Source organism: Helianthus annuus, chromosome 13 (genome assembly GCF_002127325.2).
Source record: "Helianthus annuus cultivar XRQ/B chromosome 13, HanXRQr2.0-SUNRISE, whole genome shotgun sequence".
In the NCBI taxonomy this organism is placed as follows: Eukaryota; Viridiplantae; Streptophyta; class Magnoliopsida; order Asterales; family Asteraceae; genus Helianthus; species Helianthus annuus.
In genome coordinates this window covers 70,926,000-70,947,081 of record NC_035445.2, presented here as the reverse complement: position 1 = coordinate 70,947,081, position 21,082 = coordinate 70,926,000, and the positions used below count along the sequence as shown (strand labels likewise).

At 36.2% G+C, this 21,082-nt stretch overlaps 3 protein-coding genes across 3 annotated transcripts; 1 reads left to right on the top strand and 2 right to left on the bottom strand.

Moving 5' to 3' along the window:
- Nucleotides 1-700: 700 nt before the first annotated feature.
- On the bottom strand, nt 701-7,469 carry LOC110898094 (elongation factor Ts, mitochondrial). Its single transcript, XM_022144826.2, has 9 exons — nt 7,318-7,469; nt 4,781-5,066; nt 4,526-4,698; nt 4,337-4,423; nt 2,325-2,499; nt 2,052-2,236; nt 1,833-1,958; nt 1,647-1,735; nt 701-1,372 (listed from the first exon to the last, which is right to left on the bottom strand). Exons 2-9 carry the CDS (start codon nt 5,055-5,057, stop codon nt 1,336-1,338), a joined length of 1,149 nt encoding a protein of 382 aa, XP_022000518.1. The 5' UTR covers nt 5,058-5,066; nt 7,318-7,469; the 3' UTR covers nt 701-1,335.
- Nucleotides 7,470-13,349: 5,880 nt separating this feature from the next.
- On the top strand, nt 13,350-14,036 carry LOC110901022. The gene has a single exon (XM_022147877.1). The coding sequence runs from the start codon at nt 13,350-13,352 to the stop codon at nt 14,034-14,036; it is 687 nt and encodes a 228-aa protein (XP_022003569.1).
- A 5,052-nt stretch (nt 14,037-19,088) lies between these two features.
- On the bottom strand, nt 19,089-19,860 carry LOC110901023 (germin-like protein 9-3). The gene has a single exon (XM_022147878.2). The coding sequence runs from the start codon at nt 19,858-19,860 to the stop codon at nt 19,246-19,248; it is 615 nt and encodes a 204-aa protein (XP_022003570.1). The 3' UTR covers nt 19,089-19,245.
- Between the last annotated feature and the right edge of the window lie 1,222 nt (nt 19,861-21,082).

Here is a 21,082-nt window from a genome sequence, read left to right as displayed (position 1 = left end):
AAACATGTAGAAAATTAACATGCTGAGATACGTGCATGCTTCTTCCAAGCCAAAACTAGGTACTTATTATCAGTGAAAAAAAAAATTTGTTCGGGGGGTCATAATAGAATTGTGTTACATTCATAATTCGTCATAGTGCATCAAATTTCTTTTTGATTTTCAAAAAGCCGGGTCACCAATAATTTCGTCTTTGGAAAATTCAACTTCTTCTCATCTTCTTTTATTATTTTTGTTGGTATATAACGGACTTCATGAAGTATGACGGTACTTAGTTTGGATTTTTTTACCAAAGTATATTTCAAACTAAGTGTTCTACGTAATATATAATAGAAAAAACAATGATAAGTAACTAACAATAAATCCTAAAATAAATAAAAAAAACATACAAACTCATACGCATTAAAATTAATTCTAAATCAAAGAGCAAATTCTATATGGTGATAAAAATAAAAAAAAAAAAACTAAACTTACTCATCTAGGAGCATATGGCTGTGAAGTATACTAGCCTACAAAGAAGTCAATAACACACGAAAAGCCCGAGCTCATCTCGCTGAAACCACTCTCTCAGCGAGCCACATGTCGACCCATTCACAAAGCACCGAAGAATTTTACTGGCCGGCATACCCAGGTGGGCCCTTCGTTAACCAACTCAGGTTAAGGAAAGACGAGAAGTAAATTTAAGAGTTAAAGCTAAAGGATATAATAAACTGGACACTGGCTATGTTGGCTGTTTTAGGTGTACTTCAAATAGGGTCTGAACACAATGGTTGGACCGTTATTACAGAACCTTTTGGACAATATGGCTGATCCGACCAACAACGTCTTGACCAGCCTCGCGTTCCACTACACTCTTATTCATACAATAAATAAACTTGAAACAAAACTTATGATGAGTGTTCAGGTTTATCAAAACCTTGTTACAATCCATACGCTACAGATCTAGATCAAGGCCAGGCGGGGCGCTCCATTGTTCTCCGTGGTGGTTGAAGCGCGTGGACGGTGGAACACAGCCGCCACTTAATTCCATCATGCGTTGTAGCCATAACGCGTTATAGCCATCACGCTTGAAAAGTTGCAGAATGTTACCATTGAGAAGGGAAATTGTCGGGTGTGGTGAGTGATGGGCACCCCCACTAAAGTCCATCACTAGTGATGGAACCAAGTTCGATGACGTGGCGGAACATGATTGGGTGTGGCGAGTGATGGAAAGTGGAGCACCCCCACCCACCCCCCTAATCATGTTGATTTTTATATCTAGAAACAAAGATCCGTGCTAAATGTACATGCACATTATAATTAACCGACAAACATATGGAAAACGAGATCACCAAATCATCATGCTGCTTGAGCTATATCTTCAGATGCATCGGCCCTGCAAGTACAAGTAGCAAATTAGAAGTCATTAGCATTTTTTAACATGATATGGGGCAGTTAAATGTTCTAATGTGCAAAAAAAAAAAAAATAAAAAAAATAGAAACAATAAGAAGATTGTAGTTGCCAGGAAATAGAGAAAACAGATTATCATTTAATGGTTAATAATAAAAAAGAGTAAATTACAGGGATAGTCCCTATGGACAGCCCAACCGAACTCAATGAGTTTCGACACGTACTATATACAAAAATGTTTAAATCATACTGCTTTTACCTCTGAAATCCTTCTCCAACTTCCATTCTTAAAAAGTTTCCGATTTTCACAGGGGACCCCACTTCCTTTGATAGTTCACTCAAGACCGTCTACAGGATATATTAGTATTAGAAAATCTAGCCATATTAATTACATGTTTTAAACAAATTTAACATATAAATCCCAGATAACAGCCTGTCCACATACCTTCACATTAATAGTGTCGTTGACAACAAATTTTTGCTCCATTAAAACAACTTCTTCAAAATACTTCCTTAATCGCCCTTCAACCATCTTCTCTATTGCTGCCTGCGGCCTCCCCGAACTTTCAGCCTGGTAAAAAGATCACAAGCAAACATTTAGATTTGAATATGATTATATGATTATTTTAATCATTCAAAATCACAACTACAGCAAGTTTTTCACCTGAGATTTGAGAATTTCACGTTCATTCTGAACTGCGTCAGAAGATGCATGTTCTTTTGTTAAAAACAAAGGCTTCGCAGCCACCACATGCATTGCCAATTCTGAACCAACACGTTGGACAGCATCAAGCGGAGCATTTTCGTCATCAACTTCAAGTGTCAGAATTCCAGCGATACGCCCCAACCCTAAAATAATAATAAGTTCAATATTCGCTATTTTTCTTGAAAAACCTTCATTAATAATTAATTCAAAGTTTAAAAATAATAATCTTACCGGGATGAGGACAAGTATGGAGATATGTAGATATTACACCGTGATTAGACATTGGCATTGCAAAACCCCTTCTAAGTTTTACGTTCTCACCCATCATCGCAGCCACTTCTGTAATTGCATTCCGAACAGTTGTTTCTCCGCTTAGTTTAGGATGGTCGAAAGTGATCTTCAAGTCCTGCATGGGTCACGAACCATAAGTTTTAAAGCCCAATTATTTTAAGACTAATTTAATCTAAAACGTTTGAGATCTATATAAGCTTGAGCGTTGGCTCACTTCATATGTGTATAGTCATATACAATAAACAAAAGAGTTAAATACCATTTTAGTCCCTGTGGTTTGGGCCCTTTTGCCAGTTTAGTCCAAAGGTTTCATTTTTCGCCTATAGGTCCAAAAAGGTTTCACCGTTGCCATTTTAGTCCACTGGGTCAACTTCATCCATTTTTTCTGTTAGCGCAAAGGACAAATCAGTCATTTTATATGTAATTTTGTTAACTAGAAGGGCAGTTCGGCCATATAAAATGACCGAAATGCCCTTTTTGTTAACAAAAAAAATGGATGAAGTTAACCCAGTGGACTAAAATGGCAACAATGAAACCTTTTTGGACCCATAGGAGAAAAATGAAACTTTGGACTAAACTGGCAAAATGACCAAAACCACAGGGACTAAAATGACATTTAACTCTAAACAAAATAAAGTTCTCAGATAGAAGCCCTAACCCAATTAGTTGTTTCTGTTAACTCTTTTAACACGTGGCACTCACATGAGGGCACAATAGTCATTTTCACTAAATATCTTGAATAAATTGCATTTTACGTCCTTTAAATTTCAACCAAAGTTCAGGCGTTGTCCTTTACTTAACGAAATTACAAAGCTAATGTTTTTTCCCTTCTTGATCCTATTATCATGTTTTCGACTACCATAAACCCTTCCAAAAGATTACACCATATAATTAAAAATCCAATTTTATATAAAAAGACTAGCCATTCATCAAAATATTCCTAATTAACTTTAATGGAAATTATAAGTGCTAAAATTTCTAATCTAGCATAAACGGAAGCTCCTTATAAACTTGTATGCAAGCCATGAATTTGATAGTCAGAAAAAAATGGAGGTATAACCTTATAGAATTAGCTCTTATACTCTTTATATCGATAAAAGTTGCAACAATTTTCATCTTGGAATGTCACATGAAAATAATATTTCCTTTTTGGACAAATTTCAAACATACAATTACATATATTTCCATTACGATCATTTGATTGTTTTATACTAATGACATCCACTAAATTATTTACGACCATGATTTGAGGGCAACATAAACATTTGACACATATTTTAACACGTCTATAACTCCCAAGAAATAAAGGTCCCCTCAAATGTTTCATTTTCATGAAATAAGAATCATAAGATGTACGCACACAACATTAGTAAATACACTAGTTAGTAGTTACGGTATATTACATTATTAAGGCAAGCTGATATTAATATATAACCATCGTTGTTAATGGCGAATAGCAACAAATAGTGATAAGTTACCAATATGCGACATAGCGAACAGCGATAAATAGCGGGAGCTATTTTATAAATAGCGTTACACTAGAAAAGGTTTTAAATTTTTTTATATCTATATTATATCAAAAATACCCTGGCATATATGCTATTTTACATGTATATTTAACAAAAACCTAAGATCCAGCTATTTTATAGCTATATTTAATCGCTATTTATATTTAAATAAATAACAAATAACTAAAATCTCACTATTTATGGCTACATACCCTGTAGCGACCTTTGACCTGTATGCTATGCTATTCACTATAGCGACCATAGCGATCGCCATTGACAACTATGTACATAACTAATATGTCTTATTGTCTTTGCCTCACACTCACGTCAACTTGGTTTGAACTACGTTCTGGTGGATTTTCATATAAATAAACCGACAAAAGCTCAGAAAAATCCAATCCCATGATAAACATATCCGAATGACAAGACCCTCAGATCTCTTACCTCTAAACCTTGAAGTCCAATAGGGAAGTGACCAGTTGCTTGTTCTGAACTTTCAGCAGATAGCGCCAGTTTCGCCAAAGATGAAGCCTGCAAAGACAATCATTTCAAATCATACCCAAACACATAGTCACTTCCAAAACACGCACCCAAACACGACACTGACTCAAAAACTAATTCAGGAAGACTAACCAGGTATTGAAATATTTCATTTCTTGCAACAAAATCGGTTTCACAGTTAAGCTCAATAACAACAGCCTTTTTATCATTCTGTGACAGCGCAAGTAAACCTTCAGCCGCAGCGCGAGATGCCTTTTTTGACGCAAGAGCAACTCCCCTTTTCCTCAGTTCCTTTTGAGCCTCCTCTGTAACATAATCATCATCTTATTTTAACACAAAAATAACCAACAAAAAACAATGAAAAGATTAAAAACAAATCCTTTTTACCCAAATCCCAATTGCAATCAATAAGAGCAGCCTTGACCTCTTTGATAGGAGCACTAGTTCTTTCTCTTAGTTTCTTTATCAGACTCGTATGATCTGACGGTGAAACCTCGCTTGAATACGTTCTCAAAATCTTGCTTTGTGTTTCATTTCTTTTGGGTTCAGAAATGAAGTTTTCCCCATATGATCGTGTAGAGTAACCATATTTGGAGTGTATAGGAGTGCTTACTCGCCCACAAAGAATCTCAATCGACCGTTTTGCACCTCTAGATAACATCATTTTGGAAAACTACATATCATAATATACAGCTTTCAACAACAAGAAATGGTATATAAACATTGTATTTCATCTACAAACATCATTTCAATTTTCAAGTCATGTGTAACTTAATTAGCACAGTAAGAAGCAGCATCATCGATCCGTTACATAACATTCAGTTTTCTGAAAAAATATCACCAATAAATACCTAAAAGCTAAAGAGTTGATTAATATAATAATTATATAATTGTAAAAAAAAATTATTGTCAGTGGTCAATGATAACTAGATTTGTTGACGTCACGCGTTGCGGCCTGGGTTTTAAAAAGCGCGCCTAGGCGCGAGGCACACTAAGGCGCAGGTGTCAGCGCCTCAGGGTACCTAAGGCGCGCTTTTTCCACAAAGCGCAAGAAAAGCACATTTTTTTGGGTTTTTTGAGGTCTGAGGCACACGCCTTATGTATTTTGGGTGTTTTTATGCATGAAAGTGTTGGACAATAGGTTTTTTGGCTTGTACATGTAGATCAAATCATATATAAACCTTAGCTATAACTATATTTTGAATAAGGGATGCTAAAAACCAATGGGATATATATAAAAATTTATATAATCTTCTAGCGCCTCGGGTACGAAAAGCCCACCGCTTTTGCGCTTTGCGTTCCGCGCCTCATTTTTAGACCTCGTCGCTTTTGTGCGCCTCTCGCTTTTTAAAACCAAGGTTGCGGCGGAACGGAGCAAATGATAAGGTAAAACAAACGTTATTTGAAAAAGAAGCATGTTGCTTAGAAAGCCAAACCGTCAGAATCGGTTTAGTTTATCATCGTACCATTTTATGATACCAAATAAATACTCTATTTTAAATAAATGTTTGTTTTTAACAAAACTTATACGGAAATGTCAAGGGAAAATTATTAACGAACATAAGTTATTATAAAAAAATTCAAATTAACTAAAAAATATATGACTTAAAAAGGAAAAAATAATTATTAAAAATATATAAAAAAATGATAGAGAAAATATGGTTTAAGAAAAGAAAAAAATGAATATATGTTAAAAAGTTAAAAACAAATATAACAATTAAGTATTACAATATTAAAATAATAAATAATTAAAAAGCTATATATTATTATAAATTTAAAATTATTATTCATGGTTGTTCGTCAACAATATATATAATATAATATAATTTGTAATTATTTGATTAGGAAATAGGGTTTACTAAAAATTTCAAGTTTCTTGATCCGACCTAACCCGACCCGACCACAGCGTTCCGACTCGAACCAAACAGAGGAAAATTATTAATTAGCGATAGACGAAGAGCCCTATTAATTTCCGCCCACATAAAAAAAAAAGATTCTGGATTTGGCACCGATCTGGTGGGTATAGGTCCTCAGGTATAAATAGGCCAAAACTCTAATGGGCTTCTTTGGTTTGAATGGACTAAGCCGAAAGTAGGTATATGCTAATTTCTACACCTTCAATTATAGGGAATGAATAAAAAGCATTCGAGTCTAGGCAAAGTTTTATATGGTATCTAAAGCTGATTTACTCCACCGAGTTTGATGCTTATTCTAGTTTTTCCCTATCGTCACTTTGTGGAGCACATATAGCCACCACAAAGAGTGCATATGATATAATCAAACGATCTCAATTTAACGAGGCTAGGCTATGAATAATCAAACGATAGCATTTTAACAGTTTAACGGAATACATATAGACACTTGCAATAGCATTTTAACAGTTTAACGAGGCTAGGCTATGAATAATCAAACGATCTCAATTCTTAAGGTATTATTTTTCTTGTAGTATTTGACGTGGTAAATCATTTAAAGTTTTTAAGGAGTACGTACATTACTTATTTTTACATCAACACAACCCTAAGATTTAGATTTATAAAGACCGTAAACAAAATAATTCATTCATTTTTTCTTTTCTGAAAAGGCCTCCTTTTTAAAGCTCGCTTTGGCCCTGGATATAATCAACATAAAATCACCGTGTACAAACAGTTTATAACGAGATAATCAACATGAATTACCGAACAAACAACTTGGAACGAGAAAATCAAAATTATATCACGGAACAAACAGCTTATAACGAGAAAATCAAGATAAATCACGGAACAAACAGCTTAAAACGAGATAATCACAACAAATCACGGAATTACAACGAAAAATCAAAATAATTCACTGAAGAAACAGCTTAATAGCTTAGAAATTAGAATGATATAAATGACCATACAAACCAGCATGAGATGAGACAATCAATGAACGAAAGAGAAACCTACCTCGATGCTCGACGATCGGGACTCGCCGATGAGTGTTGAATCACAGAACGGATTCGTATCGCGACTGCTGAGAAACAGGGAAATGGAGAAGCTAGGGCAAATGCTAATTAAAGGGTATGTTTGGATAAGTTTTTGAACCAACTTAGGTCATGTGTATAGTCATAAAGCCCTTTTGTGGGCGTTATGCGATACGTGTCGTGCCACATCACACAGGGGCTTTATAAGGCGTTATGTCACTAGAGCCCGTAGTCATAAAGCCCCTACCTCATCATAACCAAAGTGTAAAATGCAGAGACCAAAGTGTAAAATGCAGGGACCAAAGTGTTTTAATGCAGGGACCAAAGTGTAAAATGCAGGGACCAAAGTGGAAAATGCAGAACAATCCTTCCTCCTTCTCGCGCCGCGATATATTTCACGCCATTAATTTTTTTTTGGTCATGGCGCCCCGGGGGGGCGGTGTTCTTGGCGCCATAGCGGCGCTATGTCCCTTTCTCGCGCCCCATTACACATAACCTTATTGAGTTAAGCTTTTTCAAGAAGCTAATAAGGAGGAGATTTTATGTTTGTCAAATATAAAACGACTTTTCAAAATGACTTTTTGTAAAGGAGAAAAAGTCGTTTTTTAGAAGTTAGGATGGTGTGACTTTTTGAGCTTTTTTAGTCATTTTACATCAACAAGCTAAGTCAAACACTTTTTATAAAACAACTTATTGACCTATTGGTTTTTCCCACCCTATAAGCTAATCCAAACATTTTTTTAAAACTTCTTTTCAAAAAATTATAAGTCAATAAGTTCTTTTTACAAAAAGTCATTTTTAAGTTAAATAAGCTTAGCCAAACATGCCCAAAAAGTATATATAGTAATTTTGAATGTTTACAAAACAAATTAAAAAGTAAATATAGTAGTCATATCGTATACGTATTTACTTTTTCGAATTAATCAAAACGATAATAAGATTTCTTTTGTTTGTAATAAAAAAATTTAGTTACGTGGATTATAAAATTACATAATTTGTATACTCATATCCGTGTAATACACATGTCTATAACCTAGTATTATGTATGATTGGAGTCGAACTTAACTAGTTTCGAGTTTTATATTTATAACTTGACTCCAACCTATGAGTAATATTATAAGCTCAACAGCTCATACTCAAATTCGTGTTTTTATCTAAGTATTTTCAATTTTATTTGTAATTGTTTCTTTATACAATTATAACTTTAACTGTATATATTACATATATAATATAATCCTTTAGTTATCGGTAATTATATAATACTAGTTATCTTACGATTGTGTATATTATTATTTATAAATATTAAATTATAATATTTATACAAATAATAGACTGTCATTCGGTAAAAATCAATGTTAAACTCGTTTACTAAACAAGCTCTAATTTAGTAGGCGAACTTGTTTAAATTTTGCTTGATTCAGTGAGCCGATATCAAATGTCACGTAGAACTACGAGTACGAATGCAAATCTGGGCCTTTATGTCGCGTGGCTCTTGGGCCACAGTCATCTGATAATCGGCCCCATCCACTATTTAAAATTTGTTCATCTATAAATAGAGGTGTACAAAACCCAACTTGGGCCTAAACCGGTTCAAGTTGTGAATTGATTTTAGGGTTGAAAACACAATCCATTCAAATTGATTCGGATCTGGTTCAAAACCAGTTTGGAGTATTAAACTGTTTTTTTTTTTTTGAACAAACCCAAATCGGGCAAGACAAAAACTCCAAACCTTGCCAAATTGCCTGGTTCGGTCTTTTTGGGCTATCGTATTGGGCTATGAACTAATTCATCGGACCAGGAGCGGTTGACCGGGAGGTAAGCATATGATGGAGTCTGTTATACTCAACCTAATTGAATGTGTAAGCGCGACCAGTCTTGGTCTTTTCATCTCTTATTGCAATAGACAAATTTAGGAAAGGCAATGGTTTCTTGAAGAGAAATAAGACAACAAATGGTGGTTTTGGAACAGAAAATTGGTGGGTCGTACTGGTCGCAACAACCATACTGGAAGAGTAGGCGGTGACAACAACAGTTTTGGGAGAGAAAACTAGGGGCCTTGGTGGTGCAGGGTCAGGGAACAATGGCGATGATAATTATAGTACATAAACTAGGAGCGCTAGTCTCGAAACATAAGCTGCTTGGTAGGGGTAGTGGTGGAATTATGATGTAGAGCGAAAGCAAATAAAGTACTAAAATACACTAGGTACTTTTTTATAGGGAGCTTTCTAATTTTGGTAGGTTCACTAGATTTTGAAAATTACATATTGATGGACAATTATGAAAATTAAATACTAAAATAGACACATAAACTTATTCAATCAAGGATTCACGAGTTTTAGCCTAGAAAAGGGAAGTATCAAAATTGGGGGAAATCATTATTGATTAAATAAGAGCCTTTAGTCAAGGAATTTGGGTTCTAATTGTTGGGTTAAACCACCTTTGGCTGTTGTCACTTGATCTAGCTTGTTGAGACCATTTCATCCATTGGTCATGAGCATGTAACTCCAATTATAGCCCAAGTTATGCTCGTTTAAAGTGCGAGGCCTTTCTACCCCGTTTTTCCTTGTCCAACTGGTCCAAATTATAAGATTCTGCCAACTCTTGGATCAGCTCCTCATTGAAGTAGGTCTAGAAAGAAACCATGAGATAAGGCTAACTAAAATAGAGTCGATTGGGTGGCTTTATGGCGGAATGGTAACAACTATTCTGGAAGGGTGAATAACAACAATGTGTTTGGGGCAGGAAATATGATTTGCAATTTGAAACTATGATTTGCAATTCTGAAACTATTCACATGTGGCTACGGTCGGAACAATGTATCATGAGATGTTTTTGAGCAGGAACACGAGGGTTTGTGTCATTCTAAGAGACCTAACTCTCATACCATGTAAAGCGAACAAAGACGAACTAACTACGATGGAGAATTTATTTTCTCAAATTGGGAAAAACATGCATGCATGAATGGTTTTTAAGGAGAAAGGTCAAATGGTTTTGGTTTCTGGGTGATCCGTCATTCGAAATGGCCAGATCCTCTAATTGCGTTAGACCATGCTAGTGGTTGCCTGATGATTTAGGTGTTGTTTGTTTTTTCAGAGGTAAAATGTCTTCAGTCTATGGACCACATCTGCAGACATCTGTAGCTGAAGATGTGGACCAAACCTCTTCAGTCTGTAAGAAGAAATTTCTGCAAACTATCAACAAATTTCTGAAATTTAACACCAAAAATCAGCAAACTACTAACAAATTTATGAAAGTTAACACCAAAAATCTCAAAAATAACACCAAAATTCAGCAACAAACCACCAAATTTCTGAAATTTATCACCAAAAAAAAATAAAAAATAACACCATAATTCAATAACAAACCACAAATTTCTTAGATTGAACACCCAAAAAACTGAAAATTAACATAACACATACCTTAGGGAGGGGAGGAGAAGAGAGGAGTGGACTGTAACAGTTGCTGCTGCTTGTTGTTGAGGGAGGAGGGTTAGTCGACGGTTATGTTGAGGGAGGAGGGGTAGTTGACGACAGCGCTTGAGGAGAGGAGTGGGCTGTGGAGATTGGCGGAGGTGACAATGGCTGTGGAGAGTGGGGGAGGTGACGGTGGCTGTGGAGAGTGGGGGAGGTGACGGTGGCTGTGGAGAGTGGCGGAGGTGACAATGGCTGTGGAAAGTGGGGGAGGTGACGACGGTTGTGGAGAGTGGGGGAGGTAGCGACGCTGTGGAGGTAACGGAGCTGTGGAAGTGGCGGAGATGTGGAGCTGGCGGCTGGGAGGAGGAAGGGGTGGAGGAGAAGGTGCTAGGGTTTGTGTGGAAGGAGAAGCATCTGTGTTTTGAAAATAGGGCAGTGGAGGAAAATAGGGCAGTGGAGAAGAGTCCAAATCTGCACCAAAAAGAGGATGCGCAAACCTTTTTTAATGAAAGGTCTTCGAGAAAACAAACAGTCTTTAGACCCAAAGGTCTGCGCGTGGTCTACGCGACGCAGACATAAGAGGCCAGGTAGCTCTTCTTGGAAAAGACAAACAACCCCTTAGAATTGTCATGCATGATATACCACTTGAAATGAAGGATTTGTGATTAAAGACACTAGATTCACCATTCCAAATGACTCAACGAACCAGACTAGTACACTTACGGGGTCTGACACTTTGACTCGCGGATCCAGTATCAAAGTAGCTTACCTTGTCAGGAATTGAAACATTAAAGACGCCATTTCAAATGACGAACCAATTATTTTAGGGTACTACGATGATTTGATGTCTCCGTGGGTAAATGGGGACCCCCCATTTGAAATGGTGGACTGTGAATGACATGGACACAACTACCAGAGGATTCGCAAACCCTCTGCTTAGCCAAATTTTAGACTAAAATATAATGCCAGACGTGTAAGTGTTCCTTACAGGGGTATGCTAGTTTGGTACTTGATTTGTGAGTTAACGTGACAGACCTGTAAGTGTTCAGGTCTGGTTGGTTCCGTCGTTTGGAATGTGGATTGTGTGTCTTCCACAAAAAAATCCTCCATTTCAAGTAGCGGATCATGCATGGTGAGTCCGAGTCACTAGACGGTTTGGGGCGATTAAACGATCTACCATTTCGAATAGTGGATCACCTAGAAAACCCAAAATCGTCTAACCACTCTCCTAAAAACCATTCACGCATGCATGTTTATCTCATTTTGAAAAAAAAAAAATCCTAGGATGAATGAGGCCCCTTAACGTTTACAAGATGTAAGGGGGTGGCATCACTACCATAAGATACCCTAATCCCCTGCAATCATGCAGTGCCATATCATTCACTCATCCACTACCCTAAACTATCCTCTTCTTTTTTGTTTTTTTTAAATAATTTAAGTTTTTAAAAATAAATTAAGTTTTTTTGTTTTATAAAAAACATTTAAAATATATAAAGTGTTATGAATATATAAAAGTTTACCATGAAGATCAAGATTTACCTCTAAGATTTTACCCAAGCAAGTGGATGAACTCTTTGTCAAACTTATGGATAACCCTTGTCTACTAAATAGTTAATCTTGTCTACCAAATAGTTAACCTTGTCCACCAAATAGTTAATCTTTTTGTAGTATAAATACTAGCTCAAGGTAGAAGGAAAAATGCACCTCATGTATACACTTTTATAAGTTATACAACTCTCTTCTTCTTTCTCTTATAACATTTCTAAAGTTTTTAAAGTTTTAGCACTAATCTTGTGTTAATCCTTGTTATATTATAATACGTTATCAGCACGAGGCTCTAGTCAAGGAAACGTTCAAGCAATTATAATCAAAGTAAGCATTTGATTAATATATAAACTATAATTGTTATGATAAACTAATACCAGTGCAGATGTATCTTACGATGGATATACGATCGTTGTTGGACTACAAAAACGTAACATATCTTTTTATGTATCGTGGGATTGTTTTCCTTTAGGAGACCCTGTTATCCAGACACTCATATCATAAAAACAATTAAGTCCCATACTTAAAAAAAATGAAAAATAAAATAAAGAGACTGAAAGACTTGATAGCACTTGTATTTATTTATGCATCTAACTTTTATTTATACGCACATACTAACATTTAATTTAGAGTTTACATTCATGTATACTAACATTTTTTTCTTATTACACATCCTAATTTTATATCTTATAAAATAACATTTCCTTAATACATCATTTGTTATATATACATATACATATATATAACCGTTGTACAACGACTATAAAACGGTTATAATTTACCACTATAAATAACCAATTATCAATCTCATTTTTCCACAGCAAACACTCTTCTTCTTAAAGTTATTCAAGAAAAAATTTCGAAGATGATTCACCCGGTTTTAATATTGGCCGGCATAATATTAATATTGTTGCCGACCTTAATATATGAGCTTCCACCTCATCTTTTCAGTACTTATGTATTCATTTATTTGTTTATAGCTGTAGCTTTATATGTTTTCTCATTTTTAATGAGTATTTAGATTTTAATATTTATCTTATTTATGTTTAGCAACAAAATGGCAAACATCGCAAAAATTGAATTCCCGGCTCTTAATATCACCGGAGAAAATTATATGCCGTGGACGGCACATGTTAAGCGACATCTCAAGTCAATGGGTGTTTTGGAAACGATAACGGAGTGGAACGAATGTAGCGATCAAGACAAGGCAAAAGCCGATGTCTTCTTCCATAAACACATTGATGAGATGTTGCAATTTGAATATTCAAATTTTGAGGATCCATACGTTTTGTGGGAAGATTTAAAAAGCAGATTTGATAATCAAAGGGAAGTTTTACTTCCCACTGCTAGAGATGAATGGAACAATCTCAGGTTCCAAGATTTTAAAAAGGTGAATGAATACACCTCTGCTTTGTACAGGATATGCTCAACGCTCCGATTCTGTGGGCAAACTGTTACGGAGGAAGATATGTTGGAGAAAACTTTCTCCACATTGCATGCATCAAATATAAACTTGCAACAACAATATCGGTTGCAAAAGTTTCAAAGATATTATGATCTAAATTCATTTCTCCTCGTAGCAGAGAAAAACAATGAGCTACTAATGAAAAATCATCAAGCTCGTCCCACTAGATCATTAGCCATTCCAGAAGCAAATGTTGTTATTAATGATGATACTAAAGACTCTGAAAGAAAATGGGGACGAGGCCGTGGCCGTGGCCATTTTGGTAAAGGTAATGGTTGAAATTATTCCTTCAAAAGAAATAATAATTTCCGAGGTAATTCCCATGGTCGTGGACGTGGTCGCGGTCGTGGTCGTGGTCGAAATCAAAGAACCCCCAATTACCACACTCCACAAAATACCAATCCCAACCAGTATAACAAAAGGAATAAAGTTGGTAGGTCCGAAAACAATGGCACTTCTTGTTTCAGATGTGGAAGTGCAAACCATTGGTCAAAGCTTGTCGTACACCTTCACATTTATGTGAACTTTACCAAGCCTCTCTCAAAAGAAAAGAAAAGGAGATGAACCATGTGGATAATTTTAATGATATCAACGTCGAACTGAATGTCGCCGACTTTAACAATAACATGGAACTCTGAAACGAATGTTGCTAAACCATGATAATTGTATGCAACAATTATGTAATTTCCTTTATTATAAGTATCTTTATTATGTTTCAGTAGTCTTTCTTTTCATGTAACGTTTTCAACTAATAAATAAACTTCTTATTATAAAACAATTCACAATGCCTTCGTTATACACTTATTATTATTTCTCTTTATATTTTCAAGATTAAAATGAATACCAATGGAGCACAAGAGCAGACAAATGATGCAGATATATGTATAGCGGATAGTGGAGCCACACACACTATACTTAAATCTAAGAAATATTTTTATGAGTTGAAACCAACAAAAGGAACCGTTGATACAATATCAGGTCCTACAAACTTGATAGAAGGAGTGGGAAAAGCTAATTTAATATTACCAAATGGTACAAAGCTCTTAATAGAGAATGTTTTATTTTCCCCAAAATCAACAAGAAACTTGTTGAGTTTCAAAAACATATATCATAACGGGTATGATACACAGTCAAGGACTATTGATAATAAGAAATATTTACACATCATGAGCAAAGACCATATATTGGAAAAACTGCCAATGATCCACTCTGGTTTGCATTATACACACATTAATGTGCCTCAAGCACATATGGCAGTAAAGGAAAGTTCTTGTGATCCTGAGACATTTAACTTGTGGCATGACAGACTAGGCCATCCAGGATCTACAATGATGAAAAGAATTATTGAAAACACACATGGACATCCATTGAAATATCAAAAGATCCCCCAATCAGATAAAATGCCTCTATGTACCTCTTGTTCACTTGGAAAACTAATTACAAGGCCTTCATCCTTAAATGTTGACAAGGAATCACCAATGTTTCTTGAAAGAATTCAAGGTGATATATGTGGACCAATTCATCCACCATGTGGACCGTTTAGATATTTCATGGTCTTGATAGACGCATCCAGCAGATGGTCTCATGTCTCTTTATTATCAACTCGTAATGCTGCCTTTGCAAAATTTCTTGCTCAAATTATCAAACTACGAGCACATTTCCCTGATTACACTGTTAAAAGGGTGAGACTTGATAATACTGGTGAATTTACATCACATGCTTTTAATGATTATTGTATGTCTGTGGGAATTGTTGTCGAACACCCTGTTGCTCATGTACACACACAAAATGGCTTAGCTGAATCATTGATCAAACGTTTACAGCTAATCGCTAGACCATTAATAATGAGAACAAAACTTCCTGTGTCGATTTGGGGTCATGCAATTTTACATGCTGGATCACTGATTCGTGTGAGACCAAGTGCAAATCATAAGCACTCCCCACTACAAATTGTTTCTGGCCATGAGCCAGACATTTCCCACCTTAAAATTTTTGGGTGTGCAGTGTATGTTTCTATTGCACCATTACAACACACAAAAATGGGACCTCAAAGAAGGTTAGGAATATATGTTGGATATGAAACAGCCTCCATCATACGATATCTTGAACCTCTAACAGGTGATGTATTTAAAGCACGTTTTGATGACTGCCATTTTAACGAGGCAATGTTCCCAGCATTAGGGGGAGAAAATAAAAAAACGAGAAAATGATGTCTCATGGTGTGTGCCTTCATTGTCTCATCTTGATCCAAGAACAAAACAATGTGAGACAGAAGTTCAAAAGATAATACACTTGCAAGACATTGCAAATCAATTGCCTGATGCTTTTACTGATACAAACAGAGTTACAAAATCTCATATACCAGCTGCTAATGCTCCAGCTCGAGTTGAGATCCCAAGTAAGGCAATAGATAATAAGATAGCTCATGAATCTCAAAAACGTTTAAAACGTGGAAGACCAATCGGTTTAAAGGATAAGAATCCACGAAAAAGAAAAGAACTTGTAAAAGAAATTGACAACAAAGAGAATGATCTTGATAAAACAGTAAATACCGAAACCTCTCATGAGAAAGATGTTGATGATACTAACAAAGAGATATCAATCAACTATGGTCATACACATATCATATGGAACCGATATGAAATGGAAAATATTGATGAGATATTTTCTTATTCTATAGCAAGTGACATCATGGGTGGAGATGATGATCCTGAACCAAAATCTGTCAATGATTGTCAAAATAGACATGATTGGGATAAATGGAAAGGCGCTATGCAAGCTGAATTAGATTCACTCAACAAACGAAAGGTTTTTGGGTCTATTGTTGTTACACCTAAGGCTGTAAAGCCTGTAGGATATAAATGGGTTTTTGTACGAAAACGAAATGAGAAAAATGAGGTTACAAGATATAAAGCAAGACTTGTAGCTCAAGGTTTTTCACAAAGGCCAGGGATCGACTATGAAGAAACATATTCTCCCGTTATGGATGCAATAACCTTTAGATACTTAATCAGCTTAACAGTTTCAAAAAAGTTAGAAATGCGTCTTATGGATGTCGTTACAGCTTACTTGTATGGATCACTTGATAGTGAGATCTATATGAAAGTTCCGGAAGGATTTAAACTCCCTGAAGCATTAAGTTCAAAACCCAAAGAAATGTATTCGATCAAATTACAAAGATCGTTATATGGGTTGAAACAATCTGGAAGGATGTGGTACAATCGTTTGAGCGAGTATTTGACAAGTAAAGGTTATACAAATAATCTTATCTGTCCATGTGTCTTTATTAAGAAGACAACATCAGGATATGTGATCATAGCCGTATATGTTGATGACCTAAATATAATTGGGACGCAAAAAGAAATTCATGAAGCAATTATTCTTTTAAGGAAAGAATTTGAAATGAAAGACCTTGGAAAAACCAAATATTGTCTTGGTTTACAAATTGAACATATGAGCAATGGAATACTTGTGCATCAAACGAATTATACCGAAAAGCTGTTAAAACGTTTCAATATGGACAAGGCAAATCCTTTAAGCACTCCAATGGTCGTTAGGTCACTTAATGTCGAAAATGATCCATTTCGTCCTTGTAAGGACAACGAAGAAGTTCTCGGTCCAGAAGTACCATACCTCAGTGCAATTGGAGCACTTATGTATCTTACGAATTATACGAGACCTGACATTTCTTTTGCAGTGAACTTGTTGGCAAGATTTAGTTCAGCTCCTACTAAAAGGCACTGGAATGGGATTAAACATATTTTTCGATATCTTCGAGGCACTGTTGATTTAGGCTTGTTTTATCCTAACGATTCAAAAGAATGGTTAGTTGGTTATGCAGATGCAGGTTATTTATCTGATCCTCATAAAGCAAAATCTCAATCTGGATATGTATTTATGAACGGAGGAACTGCGATTTCATGGCGTTCTCAGAAACAAACACTTGTCGCAACATCCTTAAATCATGCTGAAGTCATTGCACTATATGAAGCTTCAAGAGAATGTGTATGGCTAAGATCTATGTCACAACACATAGTGACTTCTTGTGGGCTAGAGAAAGATCGAAGTCCAACTCCTATCCACGAAGATAATGCCGCTTGTGTCTCTCAAATGAAAGAAGGGTATTTCAAAAGTGACAGAACAAAACATATACCACCAAGATTCTTTGCATATACTCGGGACCTTATTAAAGACAATCAGGTCGAGATGAGATATGTCCAATCCAGCAACAATTCAGCCGATCTTTTCACAAAAGCACTACCTACAGCAACTTTCAGGAAATATGTTCATGACATTGGCATGCGTCATGTGCGGAGAATGTGATTCCTTACAAATTGCAAACTTGAGGGGGAGCTATAGACTGCACTCTTTTTCCCTTAGCTAAGGTTTTTTTTCCCACTGGGTTTTTCTTTAGTAAGGTTTTTAATGAGGCAGTACTTAAGGACCCCGAAGTTTGCAAAGTGTCATCCAAGGGGGAGTGTTATGAATATATAAAAGTTTACCGTGAAGATCAAGATTTACCTCTAAGATTTTACCCAAGCAAGTGGATGAACTCTTTGTCAAACTTATGGGTAACCCTTGTCTACTAAATAGTTAATCTTGTCTACCAAATAGTTAACCTTGTCCACCAAATAGTTAATCTTTTTGTAGTATAAATACTAGCTCAAGATAGAAGGAAAAATGCACCTCATGTATACACTTTTATAAGTTATACAACTCTCTTCTTCTTTCTCTTATAACATTTCTAAAGTTCTTAAAGTTTTAGCACTAATCTTGTGTTAATCCTTGTTATATTATAACATAAAGACTATTTAAAAGAATAAAAAACTAAGTTAAATCTTCAATCTTCATCTTCATCAACACATACACAAAATTAATATCAGGGTTCGTATGTGCATGTGGTTTTGTACATAAGACTTACAAGCAAACCTGCAAATCGTCTTCAAGTTTGAAAATAGAAAACATTTAAAACCCCAAATTAAATAACACCCGCATCAAGTTCAAACAGTAACAATCACCCGCGTCATATACCCCCGTGCTACCTGCTAGACCGGAGTCAGTGTAGCCGCGCAGGTAGCACCTACCCGAACCCAAATCGGGCTGTGGCCTGAGTCCCGTAATAAAACAACATTATTAACTACAATTAATACCATATCAAAGTGGATTGTGTTACAAAGATCAAATGAAGTAGTACACATAATGCAATTCAATTGGCGGATGTGTTTATGTTGATTAACATGAGATTCCACGCAAAAATAAATAAATAAATAAAATCAAATCAAATAAAATAAAATAACAGAAGTGTCTTTTCCCTATATATGGAATAAAAAGTTTAATAAAATAAAATTTGTATTAATATGCAAACAGTCGACTTTTGTTACAACAACAAACTATAACCAATGAATTAAGACAAATGATCATGAAAATATAAATTTCTAGAAGTTGAACAAAGTAAAGAATGCAAGTAGGTCCATGCAAATCTTCCGGCTTAAATTTTGTTTCCAAGACCAGCCTTGAGCTTCCGAATTGTAGTTACATCTGTTTTAAAAGACTTAGCAAGAACCACATCTTCAATATTTGTATCAAACAAAGATCCCGGGATCGAAACCGAAGAGGCACTTGCACTACCGAATGCAGCCACAGCCACCGCGGGTTCCTTGTCATCAGGGTTATACTGGTAATGAACAAGCCCCTTTGGAAAAATAAACATATCTCCGGTTTCTAGGGTTTGAGTGTAAAGCTTGTTAGTCGAGTCCACAAAACCGACCCCAAATCGACCACTCAACACGAAAAACAGGCCCGTTGCGTGGGGTCGTGTGTGGGGTGCACTCACACCACCCGGGCCTAAGCGTAAAAAGGAAAGAGAAACACTTTGACCGTTTAAAGCCGGGAATTCGGCCATGCTGGCTAGCATAGATTTAGGGTCGGTTAAATTTGACCCGACGAAAAACCCTTGAATTTTGGTGTAAGTGAAGAAATTCCTGTCTAATACGGTCACGTTAGGTGGAACAATGTAGTCGAAGAGTATGTCGGGATCGCTAGCGTGAACGAGCCCCGCTATCGCCAAGACGACACAAATAAAAAATATAACTTGTCTTGCCATATAAATTTTTCAAGTCTTTTTTGTTTGGATTGTTTTGGATGATCAATTTGTTGTAATATTTATAGGAAAGTGGGAAGTTGACAACACTAATAAGCAAGCCTCAAAGTTACCGAATACCGAACAAGAACCGAGTGCGGTCATGGGATACAACGACCACTCTGGCTCTAATGGAAACTACAATCTAATCTTTTTATATTGAAACTGATTTAAATTAAAACAATGTAGTGATCAGTTTGCTTAAAATTGAAACTTTTCACTGAAATTTGATAGATGAACATTCTTACTATCAAAGTAAATATTTTTGAGTGAGATTATTTATAGCGTATTGTTAATATATCATAAAAATATATTGTTAAAGACCAAAATGGTAAAGAAAACTGGCTAATTTATAAAAGTGGATTGGTCAATGGCTAGTTTGGTGATTTTCCCTTAAAGAAAATAGCGTTAACTTTTGAGAAAATTACGAATTTGGCCAATAATAGTGTTAACTTACGAAATTGGCCACCTCATGCGTCCTTGGAGAGGCGCATTACGGATTCAAATGCGCGGGATGCGTCTGAAGTCCACGGGATGCGTCTTTGAAAATAATTCACTGACCGATGCGCCTGAAAGTACACGGGATGCGTCTTGAAAACTTGAAGCGTCTGAAAGTGCACGGGATGCGTCCTTGGAGCGAGGCATCATGCACGGGATGCGTCGGGCAAGTTTCCGCCATTTTTTCCTGCGATTTGCAGGTTTCCGCCATTTTTTCCGACGAGTTGCAGGTTTCCGCCATTTTTTCCGGCGAGTTGCAGGTTTCCGCCATTCCTACCCTTGAAAAATGGGGAGTTGACATTCCGACTGTTAAAGAACGAAAGCAGAGTATTGAGATCTGAACAATCTCTAGGTCGTTTTCTAGAAACATGAAGGCTACAAGTGAGGCCGCTTTCAGGCTTGATCGGAGCAGTATTCGCCGGAAAACTAGAGGTTCTTTCAGGTTCTTGAAATGTGCAAACTTTCATGGCGCTTTCAGGCTTGACCGCTTTCAAGCATATGGGGCGCTTTTAGGTTCTTGATCGGAGCAGGTCACCACTTTCATGGCGGTTGAAGCAGGTCACCACACTCTGAATACACCTGCTTCAACCACCTGTGCGTTTTTAGAGAGAGAAAGTAGAGAGAGAAGGAGAGGATGCATATGTTTGGGAGTGACTTTTAGACGCTTTGCAGACAAGAATCTGAAAAG

What these genes read in the sequence shown, in the direction of transcription:
- LOC110898094 (XM_022144826.2), bottom strand. Translation starts at nt 5,057, where the DNA reads ATGATGTTATCTAGAGGTGCAAAACGGTCGATTGAGATTCTTTGTGGG. An exon ending in TGATTGCAATTGGGATTTGG is followed by an intron (nt 4,699 to 4,780) that starts GTAAAAAGGATT and finishes ATTATGTTACAG; the next exon opens with AGGAGGCTCAAAAGGAACTG. An exon ending in ATGAAATATTTCAATACCTG is followed by an intron (nt 4,424 to 4,525) that starts GTTAGTCTTCCT and finishes TTGTCTTTGCAG; the next exon opens with GCTTCATCTTTGGCGAAACT.
- LOC110901022 (XM_022147877.1), top strand. Translation starts at nt 13,350, where the DNA reads ATGGCAAACATCGCAAAAATTGAATTCCCGGCTCTTAATATCACCGGA.
- LOC110901023 (XM_022147878.2), bottom strand. Translation starts at nt 19,860, where the DNA reads ATGGCAAGACAAGTTATATTTTTTATTTGTGTCGTCTTGGCGATAGCG.